Raw genomic sequence first — 14,973 nt, 5'->3', positions numbered from 1 at the left:
ATGCCATTGGGTTAGTGTTCTAACTGATCACGAAAAACTTTCACTGTCTAGTGTGTGTCGATAAAAATAAAGACTTGACTCAAGTCTCGTGCGAGTGGTCCCTAAGTTTTCTGATGTTTGGCGATGGGACTGAAAATAAAAGGAAAGTGACTTCAGTCAAATCTAATCAAAATAAATTATAGCCATAAATCAGTTACAGCGCCCTCTTTAGTTGAATTGCCGCAAACCATACTAGTTTGTTTTTGTGCACTCGGTCGATGTCTCTGTGGATGGAGAGGATGGAGTATGCAAAAGAATAAACGGCGACAAAAGATGACCGAAATGTTTTCAAATGTTGATGAAGCTCAAGTACTGAATGCTTTGAGCAACGTTACTGAAAAAGTCACGGGTCTTCTCAACACAGCAAAACAGCAAGCACAAGGTGGTCACTAACTAACCTTTTTGTTACCGTATCACGATATTAATTTTTTTAATTTATTTTATCATGGAGGTAGGATTAGACCTCCATGATTTTATCAAATCCATCCATCATGTCCAAACTCCCCCACATACAGGCATAGCTTGGCCAGGCCTATATTTATATACGAATTGATATCGTAACCCTCGATCCTCCAGTGCTACGTATGATACAACTGTTGTAGCATGTGGCGTGTGGCATGTTTTTTTTCCAGGACGAGCGTGTGCAGATAATAGACCCTTCCCATGAAATATGTAAATTGCACGTTTTGGTTGGCAAAATGAGGGAACATCGCGCTGTTTTGTACACGACCATGACGACTAAATGGCTGCGTGACGCAGACGCGATCGCGCGTCTGCTCAGTGCACAACTCTATGGCGTTTGCCAACCAATAGGGTCTGTACGCATGCGTGAATGTTATGAGCATATTTCATGGGAAGGGTCCGTTACCCACGTTCGTCCTGGAAAAAAAACCCCGCTACACACCAGGGTAGCTTAACGAACGCACCCTTAATCTGCTAATTTTGAGACCGTACTTTTTAGCCTCACTTTTTTCCCAGGATAAACGTGGAGAATTATCTGCACACATTCGTCCTAGAAAGAAAAAAACACCCGATCTGTTTTTTGTGTACAAAACATATGGACACGCGTCTGGGAACCAGACGTCTGGTTCTCAGACGCGTGTCCATATGTCCCTCCGCCGTCGGAAGGAGGGTTACGTTATCGCAACTATAGAAAGGGCTGAATAATTACAACTGATCACATTGCCAATCAGTGTTGTAATCAAGGACTGGAATCAAATTCTAAACTAAGACCAAGATCAAGTCTGAGACCTTGACTAGGGTGTCGTGGCCGAGCAGATAATAAGAGCATCGAACTCAAGCTCTGGTGCTTGTGTTCAGCAGAGTGTGGGTTCGAATCCCAGTCGTGACACTTGTGTCCCTGAGCAAGACACTTTACTAGCTTCTCTACACCTACTTTTTATTTTTTTATTTTTTAAATTTTTTTTAATGAAAGTCGCCTGACACACAAGGCCTGAAGGCCACTTCAAGGTGTGGACTACAATTATTTTGTCCAGAGGCCGTTACCACCTACTCCTAGGGCTGAAACAGGGTTAACCCCTTTATAGTCCTCACGGATGTAGGCTTGGGTATCATCAATTCGAAGTCTGGTTGGTAGAGCAGAAAGCACTACCTCCCCAGAACTATGAGGTTCGTTCTGCCAAAGTTAGGCTATCGTCTCTCGTAACCGGAGACGATTGCCAAATGTACCTCATACTAGTTCTAGGAGTACTCTACACCCATGAGTAAATGGTACATGTGAGGGCAGAAGGAAAACAGCCTTGCCCTCTCAAAGATAAAATTTCAGCCCAGGTCAACATTCATCATGGACACACTGGTGCTAGATTAGACCCAGTAAGTGGGGTGCTGTACTAGCTTTGCTCAAGGCAGTCACATTATTCACTCCGATAGACGCTGTTGTAAACCCACCCGTATACACTGTGCGTGGTGCGTGTAATCACACCACACGACCCACCCATATACACACTGTCACATCGTACCACTACTGTCATCCGCACTCGTACCACGCGGATAGTGTACGGGGGCATCGTGTCGTGCGATGTGGTTACGCATTTTACGTGGTTACACATTTTACGCACAGTGTATATCAGAGGAGGTCCTGTTTTGGAGGTGTCCCTAAAATCGTGGCAAATCTTTTACCTCTCTGTGCGCGATGTAAACAGTCCCTAGAAAAAAATTGTGTGATTTTATTTGCTAAGCAAAGAGTCTCCTCTCCCTTGACCAAAATTTAGAAACACGTAAGGCTCCACTGGATATTTGCACTTGTAAATGCAAAAAGTTTGGTATTTTAGGCATTTCTACAAGGTACAAAAATATGTCATAATGTTGAGGCCATATACAAATATTTGCCCACCGAAAAAGTTTCATCAAACACTATTTCAATTCACAATTCATGATGACCAAATCATGTGACTGATTAATTTGCTGAGCATTCTGGAAAAAAAATACAGAGGCTTAAAGAAGCCATGTGCCTTATATCAATTTCTAATATTTTTTGAGATTTTCTTTTTTAACCCTCATATCAATATTATTATTAATATTAAAATTTAAACACCAGCTTGTTGATTCAATTATCACTGTTTATTTATACTCTTTATTATAAATTTTAGGAAAAAAAGGGGACAAAAATAAATAAAAATCAGATTTGAAAGCCAATGATTATTCACACTTTTTATTAAATTATTTATTTTTGTTATTTTTTGCAAATAACCATGGTAATTTAAAAATTTCATTAAAAAATATTTTGAATAAAACGAAGACAACTGCTGGCTATAGAGTCATACACAGAGTCTCAAAGAACACTTGTAGTCACTGCAGATGTTTCTTCCATGTATGGCTTCACCGGGAAACCATACTTTCTTGTTTGCCGTGAAAACAGGAAAAACTCAAAACAAATGGGGCCAGTTGAAGTCATTGAAGATCGGTGTGTAGTGTGAACATTTCAATGTCCATCAAGTTTTAATACATGTTTGCATACTTCATATTAAAGCCATTGGACCCTTTCGGTACAGGAAAAAAAAAAAGTTCACAGATTTACAAATAATTTACAGGGTTTACAGAAGGTAATGGTGAAAGACTTTTTTGAAATATTAGTCCATGAAATGCTTTACTTTTTGAGAAAACGGTAAAACAATATAAATTCTCGTTAACGAGAATTACGGATTTGTTATAAACACAAGTCATGACACGGCGAAACGCGCGAAAACAGGAGTGGGTTTTCCCGTTATTTTCTCCCGACTCCGATGTCCGATTGAGCCTAAATTTCCACAGGATTGTTATTTTATATATAAGTTGTGATACACGAAGTGTGGGACTTGGACAATACTGTTTACCGAAAGTGTATAATGGCTTTAACAAAAGAAGATAATTAGGGCATCGGTTGATATAAGGCATCATTATTTTTTTTCCCAATTCAAAGAAAAAGACATAATAGCGTGAAAACTGGTAAGGGGAGGATACGGGTGGGTTTTTATACAGCGGGGGTCTTTTTTCGGAGTGAATAATTCGACTGTCTTGAGCAAGGCTAGCGCTGTACTGTACTAGCTAATACGACCGATTATGACAAATTTCGAAGAAAAAAAAAGGTGTACTCACACTCACAGCGCCCCAGTTTCTGGGTCTAGTACTGGAGCACAAAGGTGTGTACTGTTATGACTGTAATCCAAAACTTGGTCACCCATGGCATATAATAACTCTTATTTGGAAATTCCATATTCTGGCAATTGCATCACAGCAAACCCCCTAGCAGGGAGTCGCCTACTTCTAGACATAGGGTAGCTTTATAGTTTCTAGAAGTAGGAGTCGCTATGTCTCTTGGAAATGTCTAATCCGCATGATTGAAAGCATTTAATTTTGGGTCAGTTTACTTTTTGATAAAAAAAATGATAAATGTCTTTGAATATCAAACATGTTAGAGTACAACATCCAAACAAAAGACCAAAGTACAAAACAAAATTTGGTCATGGTTAAAATGAGCTGATTACTCACACAGACGGGAATGTTTTGAGTACTTCATCAACCTAAAATATAAATGACATTTCGTCACACTGACTGCATGGAAAGGGGAATAAAATTATGAGTTGCGTGCTGTACAGGTTTATCAAGATGATAAGGTTTGGGTAATTCCTTTTTGCTGAAGGATAAATATCGTGTGTGGTTGAAGACAAAAGTTTTTATAAACCACTTGTAAGAGAAACTGGCTAGTTTTAAGTTAAAACTTTCAAATGATTAGAGGTTAAACAAAGAGAATTTGACTAGAGGTGAACTCAAACCAATGACCTAATGACCGAATTAACGAGCTGGCACTCTACTAGCTGAGTGAGCTAGTTGGCGATCTTCCTATTTTTGTGGATATCTTTGTTCAGGGGTGCCAGTCAGAAGCCATACAACCACTCCTAAACTGCCATGGCGCCAGAGATCACACCCAAAATAAGGGGGTTGAAGACTTATTTACTCTGCCAAGAACCTAATATTATTTATTCCTTTTAACCATACTATTTTCTTCCGAACAGATTCGGTACAGCAGTTTGCACAAACAGACATAAATGCTCTAGGAGCAAGCATTGGCTTATATGCAGATGCATTTTTAAGGTAAATATATTGAACTTAATTTGACTTGAAAAGAGAAAAACCAGTTGGGAATGATTTTTTAAAAACATTTTTACAGTATCTGTTGTGAAAAAAAGTGCTGCACTGTTTGCTCTCAAAGCGCATAAAACAACTTCTCTGTGACGATGACTAGAGCAAGCTAGTCGAAACGTTGAGACCAATTTCAGAACTGACTCCGCGGCAGTACAGTTAATTACGATCCTATAAGCTAAAGTAGTAGTCCAGTCTAATTTCTATACCATCCGCCCTGGTAATAGTTAAAAAGCAGGACAGTTCTTTTCAGAACTGAGAAGTCTCCCGAACCTCCGATTATCTACTCCACGGCAGTAGAATAAAGCAAGACAGTTCCCTAAGAACAACTTTACCTGGCAAGTAGATACACACATGGTGTTACCGCAAACCAAATATACATTGATACCTCACCATGCAATGCCTCAAATCCTATATAACTTCTCTGTGATTGTGATATGCGGTATACAACAATGGTTCATTATTATTATTATTATTATCATTACAGATTGGGTGTCACAACACGAAAGTCTTTTGATTCTGTTCTTCGTCATCACCTTAGCAACCAAGATGTAGAGAATGCAGTTCATGAACTTGATGAGTTGGAGGTAAGAAAAAACTTAGTCACACATGTAATCTGTGAATGAAACAAAGCAAAGAGAGCTGGTGTGGCAGGAGATTCTGTCTAGTGCTATGCAAATAGTGAAACTTGGTGTTCAGTTAACCGCTGGCCAACTATCCGAAGTTGACCAGATTTTCAAATGTGTTTTCCCCCAGTACTTACGTGCTAAAGGTAGTGAGCACCACAACTGCAAGAGGGCGCTGTTGGTTTGTGGTTATTCGTTTGTGAATGAGATCTTGTGACCCATTGACTGATGTGTTAGGAAACCGGGTGGCGTATGGGCCGATTGATATTAGTTTTAGACAGTGTCACTCGGTTCATTCATGAAAATAACTGGATCTAATTTAAAGATGGCGATTTGCTTTTTCTTTTGATATCGTGATTGACTCTACGTGTAGAAGGAAAGCTTTCGAAATCTTTTAACAAAAAGCATCAACAAAAAAAGGTAGAAGTTTCATAAGGATCCAACCAACACATTCCTTTCGGTCGTTGCCCTAACGATGGCGGATAGTAGGAATCCATTTACTTTGTTGTTGTTACAGGACTATCCGTTTTTTTTAAATAGGTATCTGTGCCCCTTGCGTATATCCCGTTAGGTCAAAAATGGTATTCACGGTTAGGTTAGGAAAAGCTTTTCGCCATTTACCAGATATTAAAATTATTCGCCCAGGCCTCATTCTGTCCCCCCTTAAGTTAAGATCCCCCAAATTTGGCAAACTGTGTACAAACTTGTTCTAAAAGCGCCCTCTTTTGAACCTCCTCCATTCCATGTTAATGTTTGATGAGGTGTACCAGAATCTCTGGGGACAGATTTCCCTAGAACACTAGCACATTAATCCGGAGGTCACAGGTTCAAATCCAACTTTATATTATAAGTTGAGTGCAATTTCTCATTAATTTGCACAAACTGGCTGAATATTTATCCCTGTTAAGATTAGCCTGCTTTTAGCAATTTACCTCCGTAGCAGGGGTTCACTCAGAGCAAGTTCGAGTGAGGCACTATAGTGGACCATTGGTTGATTTTGCCTGGTACCCAGGATGTATTGAATAAATAGGTAACCAGGCAAAATCAACCAATGGTCGCCTATAGTGCCTCACTCGAACTTGCTCTCAGCTGGCTATCGGTGGGTGGGTCGCAGTCGAGTGCCTGGAAATAAAAACTGGGTCGGTACGGTCGGTAGCCTTAAAGTTCACGTCCTGATTGACAGTGTTATCAGGAAATATCTCTTCTTGTCATCTTGAAACCCATTCAAAATGTTCAGCTTCCTCATCTGCCATTTAAAGGGGCAAATATCACATTAAATTTGGGTATTAACCTTGGAACTAATGGTTCCAACAGAGGCAAACCTTGACCCTCACATTAGTAGTGCACTGATGATGTCATTTTGTAACATACCATCTGTTGACGCATTATCATAATGTTTTTTTGCAGACGGACTGGAATGTATTCCTTAAAAAAACAGACTCCCAACTGGCTAAGGATAAATCCCACTCTAAGCTTCATGTAGGCTCACCAGGACCATGTGACATTGAAATTAAAAATGCAAGGACTGGCTGGTGAGTGGCCTATTAATTTGTACCTCAAATGTTTCATTAAATGAAATTCTCTCTTTAGAAAACAATTTCTTCGACAGGTAAATAATTTTGCTGAATGATACATCATTTTTTGAATAGCTAGCTCTATTTAGTTATGCCCTGATTTCAAGATGTTAGAATGTTTAAAAGACCACACCCACTAAATTTACCATTGAGATGACAGCAGTTGAATGGCGATGATTAAAATCAAAACAATAATCAATTGAGTTATATTGTCAAAGCTAATGAGGAAATAACACTAGATTGATTGATTGAATTTGTTCAGATAAATATACAGCAAGAACATGCCAAAAATACATACACAACAACAGGTGAACACACAATGAAATACGATAAACCAAAATAGAACACAAGATAGAAATACTGCACTTTATGACACAATACTGCAATTATCCAAGGATAACCTCAAATAGCCATTAACTTAGACTTATTTCCATTGGGGTCCTTAAAATTTGATGGCATTTAACATGATAATGCTGAATAACATTTCATTAATACAAGCATTGGGGGATTTCTTAAAGCTGAAAGTTAGTGATGGTCTTCGTCCTCGGGTAAGCCAATCTTTGCAAACGACCGAGCTCCATCTCCCGCCTCTATTTCACGCCTTCGTGCATCACCAAGCTAATCCACCTACACAGTACGTAAAGGATCCGAGTACTTTTTCAAAATGTCCACAGATTTACATTAAACTTACAGGTTTTGAAGATAATGATAGTGGAAAGCTTCCCTTCGAATATTACTAACTAAGGTTGAGTAGTTTTTGAGAAATGAGTAAAACAAGTCACAAAATCATTTTGGTCTCATGAGAGCAAAATTATTTTAGCATGTAAAATCCCCTTAACCAGATATGATGTTATACCAAAACCATAGCATAACTGGTTAATACCTTTTTACATGCTAAAACTGAGACGAAAATTATTACTTTTACTCATTTTTCAAAAACTACAGCACCTCAGTAATTAACATTTCAATGGAAGCTTTCTACTATCATAATCTTCAAACTGTGTAAGTTTAATGTAAATCTGTGTACATTGTGTTTTTTGTTAGGAAAAAGTACATATACCCTTTAAGCAACATGCAGAATCAGAGTCCAGCTTTCTTCAGAAGACCATCTCCACCCAAACTCATAAATGAGCTAGTCATTGCATGGTGTTACAGCAAACCTTTCCATATCAAATGAACGTTGTTAGAACTTCCTGGATGTGATATTAAATTTGTTATTTTTACTTTTGAAATATAGTGTAACACGTTTGGGAAACCTCCTCAGTAAGGGCCATCTCATCTTTGTTCTTCTACGACACTTTGCCTGACTACCGTGACGTGATCACGTGGCTGAGCTCCAGAAGCGTGCACAGGAGGTGTCCAGGTACGGAGGTCACGTCGTTGTTATCTCTTTCGGCTCACAGGAGGGCGCTATGGACTGGTTGGATCAAACGGGGTGTACATTTGACATGTTTGTGGATGCAGATCGCCAGGTGGGTTGTTTGTGTTTATAAAGATACAACTGGCCTCATACTTGCCTCCATGTCCCCAAGGAGAAAATGCCTTGATGCCCTTGCCCTTTTAGAAACAATGTGATAATTTTACAGGTTAGAGGGAATTCAGTTTTGTTCAATCATTACAGTAGGCCCTACTATAAACAAAGTTTACTAAACAGTTACAAAATAGTTTTAAAGAACATTTGGTGTAAAAAGGTATACTTGACCGTGCTTGGTGGTTTGCGAAGACAATGTTACTATGTGCTTTTCAAAAATGTGTTTCAACAGGATTGTGATTTATCTGGATTTTTGCTGATTTTCAGGATTGAACCTTAAAATGTTCTTGAAATAAATAATTGAATCACCAAAGGGAGAAAGAAACAGTCCACATTGTGTCAAAGTTTGTTGTTTTGTGTTTCTGATGAAGCACTGAGTCTGTAAATCTGTAGACTTGGTTCCAAGTCTTTGATCGTGGCTTTTTAGTCGTCCTGATAGCCGCTACAAACAGCGCCCTCTTGTGACCAACCCTCATCATTGCAGGTTAGGGTGTGTGATAGCTAATAATGTGGGGGCGTGTTTTTGTGGCTGAGATGCAGAAGAATAACGGCGATCTAAAGGCCCAGTCCCACTGCAGCGAGAACAATAACCATAACAAGAGATGTTTAAAAAAATTAATAACGATAACGATGCAAAGAGAACGCATTCCATTGGTTGAATAGACGTGTGCGTATTCTGCATGGAACAATTCAACCTATAGAATGCGTTCTCTCTGCGTCGTGATCGTTATCGTTTTCGTTATTACTGCAGTGTGACTCGGCCTTAAGACTTGAAATCATCAAGTCTAATAAATCTCCTGAATTGTAACATCTGGGAGGTTCTGGGTCTAGAATAAGGGGACAGACATTACATTACATATAGAACCCAGGCATGCAACCCAATTCCAGGAATAAATTAATACAAAAAAACTCAACACGATTTCAAACCCTTCCTTTTATAAATTATCTTCAATGTTCAATGTCCGATGTAGATCTATACAGCTATGGGTCTTGGCATCTCTATATCTAAAGTATGGAGCATATCCACGGTGATGTACTATGCTGACATGAAGGCAATGGGTAGGACCCTTCCCTCAGCGGCAGAAAACATTGAGGATGATCCACTTCAGGTTGGTCATACTAGGGGTTTCTTTTTCCTCTGAACTTTCTGTAATATTAGGGGAAAGAAATTTCACAATGGGTTTTTTTTTCCAAGGGATGATGATTTACTTTTTTTGTAGTCGTAGTTTAATGGTTCAATCCTTACAGCTAATCAGAATATTTCTTAAAGCCATTATACACTTTCGGTAAACAGTATTGTCCAAGTCCCACACTTCGTGTATCACAACTTATATATAAAATAACAGTCCTGTGGAAATTTAGGCTCAATCGGTCATCGGAGTCTGGAGAAAATAACGGGAAAACCCACTCCTGTTTTCGCGCGTTTCGCCGTGTCATGACATGTGTTTATAACAAATCTGTAATTCTCGTTAACGAGAATTTATATTGTTTTACCGTTTTCTCAAAAAGTAAAGCATTTCATGGACTAATATTTCAAGAGAAGTCTTTCACCATTACCTTCTGTAAACCCTGTAAATTATTTGTAAATCTGTGAACTTTTTTTTTTTTTCTGTACCGAAAGGGTCCAATGGCTTTAAGATCTTTTAAAATGAACTTTCACTCTTTCATTAATTACAGCTAAACTCCAGAAGTGTTGTAATGATGTATCAGGTTTTAAAGTATTGATTCGCAAGATGGGTATAATTTGCGTTGCATAGGTCTGCTGTAGGTTTTGAAATTGCCTGGGACTACTACATGTACTTTCCCTTAATGGATAAAGGGGACTTCTCTTTGTTAACTTCATTGCCAAGAAATTCGGTTATTAACTAGCCTGTTCTAGTCATCATCAGGAAAAAAAAACTCTTTTGGAAGTAACAAACCCTCTTACATGTACATTATTCTGTTAAGCTCTCTCACTTGATTAGTAATAACCACTAAGACATTGTTATGCCACAATAATAAGTCTGTATTTGTAGTATTTGTATTAGTTTTCTGTTTCTACGTGATTTACTCATGTTGCCTTTTTCCATGTCTCATTAGAGGTTTGTGCTTTCACAGTTCTATGTTTTCGTCTCTTTTGGACAGATGGGCGGAAATCTTGTTCTGGATCGGTACGGTAACACTGTATTAATACATTGCAGTAAAACACCACCAGACAGACCAACAGTCGACACTCTGATAGAGATTCTGAAGGTTTGTTGTTTCTCAACCATTTAAACCCTAGTTTCAGTCTCGTGGAATTGTTGGGCCGAGCGGTTTAATTCAAACTCTGGTGTTTCTGATCAGTAGATTGTGGGTTTGTATCCAGCCTTGACACTTGACCATTGCTTCGGCCTTCGAAAAGGGACGTAAAGCCAGTGGTTCCATGTGTTGTGTAACACTTGTAAAAAAAACAGTGCACTTATCAAAAAGAGAAGGGGTTTTCTCCGGTGCTACATAACTGGGTCTCAGAATTCATAACTTTCAATAACCTCTCTTTCTGTATGAATGTATATACTAAGCCCCTTGAGTACCTGGTTGGTAGATATGTGCACTTTATAAGACTTTGATAGTATCAATATTATTATTCTCAAAACAAACCTTGGTCTCAGCCATACCAGTTAGGCCATACAACAACCACAAAGTGTCCTGTGTATTCTTTTCAATTCATTAAGTTTATTTGATATGTTTGTGAAGCCAAGGACTCCCACAAAAGCAAAGCTAAATCACTGTACACTTGCCAGGAACCGGAGACAAGGAAGGAAGTTTCAGTTTTGGATGTGGTAGGAAAACCCAAGGGGTTTATTCCAGGGAAATCCCATGCAATCAGAGAGGGCCTGAAACCAAATCCATTTAATTAATGCCCCTGGTGTGATTGGAATGGGGGGTCCTCATCATCATCATCATCATCATTACCTACCTTCGTCCTTAGACGGAATAGTAGAAGCAGCTTTGATGAAGTGGTGCCAGGTTGCTTTGTCCCTCATGAGTTGTTTAGTCTCGATTTGATTGGGGGTCCTAGAGGTGGAAGGCAAGGAAGATCCAGAGTTGGGCGCTGCCTTCCAGCCTGAGCCTTCTCAATATTACTGTACCTATGGCAATCAAAAACTCTACTCATAAAACCCATCTAAATATTCCATTAAAGGCAGTGGACACTAGTGGTAATTACTCAAAATAATTATTATCATAAAACCTTTCTTGATAACGAGTAATAGGAATAGGTTGATAGTATAAAACATTGTGCAAACCCTCTGAAGTGACATAGTTTTGGAGAAAGAAGTAATTTTCCACAAATTTGATTTTGAGACCTCAAGTTTAGAATTTGAGGTCTCGAAATCAAGCATATGAAAGCACACAACTTCGTGTGACAAAGGTGTTTTTTCTTACATTATTATCTTGCAACTTGGACGACCGATTGAGCTCAAATTTTCACATGTTTGTTATTTTATGCATATGTTGATATACACCAAGTGAGAAGACTGGTCTTTGACAATTACCAAAAGTGTCCACTGTCTTTAAAACGTTTATTAGTTTCAAAATGTAACAGGGTTTGATGCACCATTGGTTCTTCTTGGACAAGTGTAAACAATTCCTTTCTTGTAATCTCAAAATAACTTATGTGTCTGGTTTACTGAAAGGAACTATTTGTTTATGCTTTTTAATGAGATATTCCATGTACATGTTTATTCAAATTACTGAATAAAGAATGTAAAGGGAAATTATCTCACACACTTTGTAAAAAGTATGTCTCGTGAAACTACTTGTCTATAGTAGTTTATTGAAATCAAGCCTTCAAAGATTTCTAATGGTTATGAACTGAATGCATACCATATGGAGTAAACTAAGTGAACAGCATAATTATGACAGATGTACCAATTAAATGTCTTAAACGACTGAATCCCCTTAAAAAGAAAAAGTAAAATTAGACTTGAGGATTAGCTTTAGAAGAAGGTTTTGTTAAGAATCTAATTCCTTTATTCCCAACACAGGACCTCAAGCTTCCTGAATCAAGCGGACCAGAATCTGAAGATGGTGGCGAACCTCCGAAGAAGATCCTTAAGAGATAAATTGTTTTCTTTGGCTTGCAAAATGATGGTTTTTAGTGAATCTGTGTGTATGACGGCAAGGGCTTCAACCAAATCTACTGGCAGTCTTGGCTTGATAATTAAACAGATTAGATAAAAGGTACATTTTGTGTGTTTATTTTAACACTATCTATAAAAGATATTGTAAAGATTACTAAGGAACTACTGGTTTATGTTTTTTTAATGAGATTTTCCATATGTTTGGTAATAAAATTCAAAGAATATTGAGAGAAATTTTGTAACTTTTCCCCTGATGGACTTCTTAAAGGTGATAAAATAAATGGCACTAGTCAAAATTCAGTTTAGAAAAAAATACCGTCTTGTAACTTTGCCAATGTTGGTTTATTGCATACAAGGTTTCATATGATACAAACCTTGACATATTTGCAATAAACACAAAATTGTTTCTACTCTAGCATGAAGTTTCAATTAATGACCTTATAATAGCTCTGAGCTGACAAATCTGATACAATTGATTACGTCATACCACTCTCTTGTGTTTTATTATGTGGCTGTCTTTTTTACATTCTGTTTGTTTACATCAAACATAGGTGGGGTTACGTCTGTCTCCTGAAAAGATTTACACATTACCACTAAACATCGTTAGGCGTATGTAATAGGTAACTTAGTTCTCTGTTGGCATGACAGACGTATCACCATACCATGGTTTGAGCTTTGGCCTCCTGACATGTACCCAATTACATAGAGCTGCTAAGCACAAAAATTTGCTTGGCATGAAATTTCTTCCTTGATAAAAGCAGGATTACCAACCAAATTTCCACGTGATTTTCAGGATAAGCAAACAACAGCTGAATGCCAGTAACAAGCAATATGTAACAAATGGAAATTTGGTTGGTAGTCCTGCTTTTATCAAGGAAGAAATTTCATGCTAAGCAAATGTTTGTGCTTAGCAGCTCTATGAAATTGGGCCCAGTCGTTTTCTTTATCTTTTTTTTTTCTTCAATTCAGTGTGCATTGTGTGATGTGCTTTTGATCATGTTATGTATGTAAAGGACACAATATAAGTTTCAATTTTTTTTATGAAATTAATATAATTTATAATATTATTTTGATGATAGAATTTTTCTCTGAAAATGGTCCGTAATAAATAATACAGCAACTGACCTTAGGAGGTGAATGAAATGTTTCTGTCAAGTTTGTGTGAAATAGGAGATAGGGTATGTGGTTGGGTAAACTTATTCAAAACTCCCTAAAAAACAGCCCCTAAAAAACAGCCCTTTGAGGAATTTTATCATGTATACCCCATTTGTAGGCAGATACTTGTATGCTCTGTGATATGGGAGTGGAAAGAGCTCGTTTTGATAATCTAATTTTCAAAGTAAATGCTTATTATGTTAGGCATTCTACTCCTGTAAGTGCGAGAGAGATTGCCATATTGATTTTGAGTTAAAATCTTGCTACTCTGCATTATAAGGCGATACAAATTCTGGCGCCTGGGCAGGTTACATGCCAACATTCCATAAAGTTTACACTACTGCAATTGGTGCCTCACCCATTTGTCTCATGCCAAACTGCTGTGTGACATTTGGCCCAGTACTAAAAGCACAAACAACAAACCCGTTTTAGAATTGGTTTCCCCCACAGGACTGTGAAAGCATATAGTCCATCACACTTCAGTGAAGTGTTATTCCAAAAGAAACATTTCCCATATTCCATGTGATATTTATTACACGTTACCAAACAGTTTCAATTAGATTGTTATTGCAGTTTCACTCTTCCAACCTTACTTACCGTTGCTTTTCTTTGTTTTATTTTGCTTTTATGGAGTGCACAGAACGGGTAATTTTTTTCAGGAATAAATAACCACAATTCTAATCCCTCAACTAATTGAAAACTTCCCCTTTCTGTCAATCCACCGCATAAAGTATGCCCGCATTGTTCATCACAATTGAAACAAGCATCAGTGCGCATGACAGACTACTGGAAATTCCCTGGGTTTTTTGCTGAATGTGCAATGCTGTTATTAAGTGGCACCACACCTAACGCCCGTTAAGTTAACATGACAACATTCTTATTGTTAAAAGATAACTGTTTGTTAACAACAGACCTGATACTTCACCCCTTGCCATTGCCTTTGTGTCCTTGAAATGCTCCAGTAGAAATTTACAATTTCCTGATAGGGTGCCCTTTGCCAAAGAGAAAATGCCTTGGTGCCCTTGCCCTTTCGAAAACGAAGCATACAGCCCTGTTTGTATGTGGAGGGAAGGGACCTTAGTCACATTTCTGTGGTATATAGTGGGGCACATTTAACTATAGATGCCCATGTAAATTTTTTATATTAAAATAGATACTTTTCAAACAAGACAAGCATTGGTGTATCCATCATGGATGCTCGCGGGGGCTGTGGTGTATAACCCCCTTTGCAAACCCATGATATATCTCACAATTTGCCGATACAAAATTTATTTCAGCAAAAAAAATTACCGGGGGAAAATGATCCA

The 14,973-nt window shown here is 38.1% G+C and overlaps 1 protein-coding gene across 1 annotated transcript; it reads left to right on the top strand.

Moving 5' to 3' along the window:
- Positions 1-244: 244 nt before the first annotated feature.
- LOC139937402 (prostamide/prostaglandin F synthase-like) lies at positions 245-13,635 on the top strand. Its single transcript, XM_071932533.1, has 8 exons — positions 245-421; positions 4,551-4,629; positions 5,165-5,264; positions 6,711-6,835; positions 8,115-8,349; positions 9,380-9,517; positions 10,533-10,640; positions 12,416-13,635. Exons 1-8 carry the CDS (start codon positions 286-288, stop codon positions 12,491-12,493), a joined length of 999 nt encoding a protein of 332 aa, XP_071788634.1. The 5' UTR covers positions 245-285; the 3' UTR covers positions 12,494-13,635.
- Positions 13,636-14,973: the final 1,338 nt, after the last annotated feature.

Source organism: Asterias amurensis, chromosome 1, assembly GCF_032118995.1.
Source record: "Asterias amurensis chromosome 1, ASM3211899v1".
Taxonomy (NCBI): Eukaryota; Metazoa; Echinodermata; class Asteroidea; order Forcipulatida; family Asteriidae; genus Asterias; species Asterias amurensis.
The sequence above is the reverse complement of the archived record's forward strand: the minus strand, read 5'-3'. Positions and strand labels throughout refer to the sequence as shown.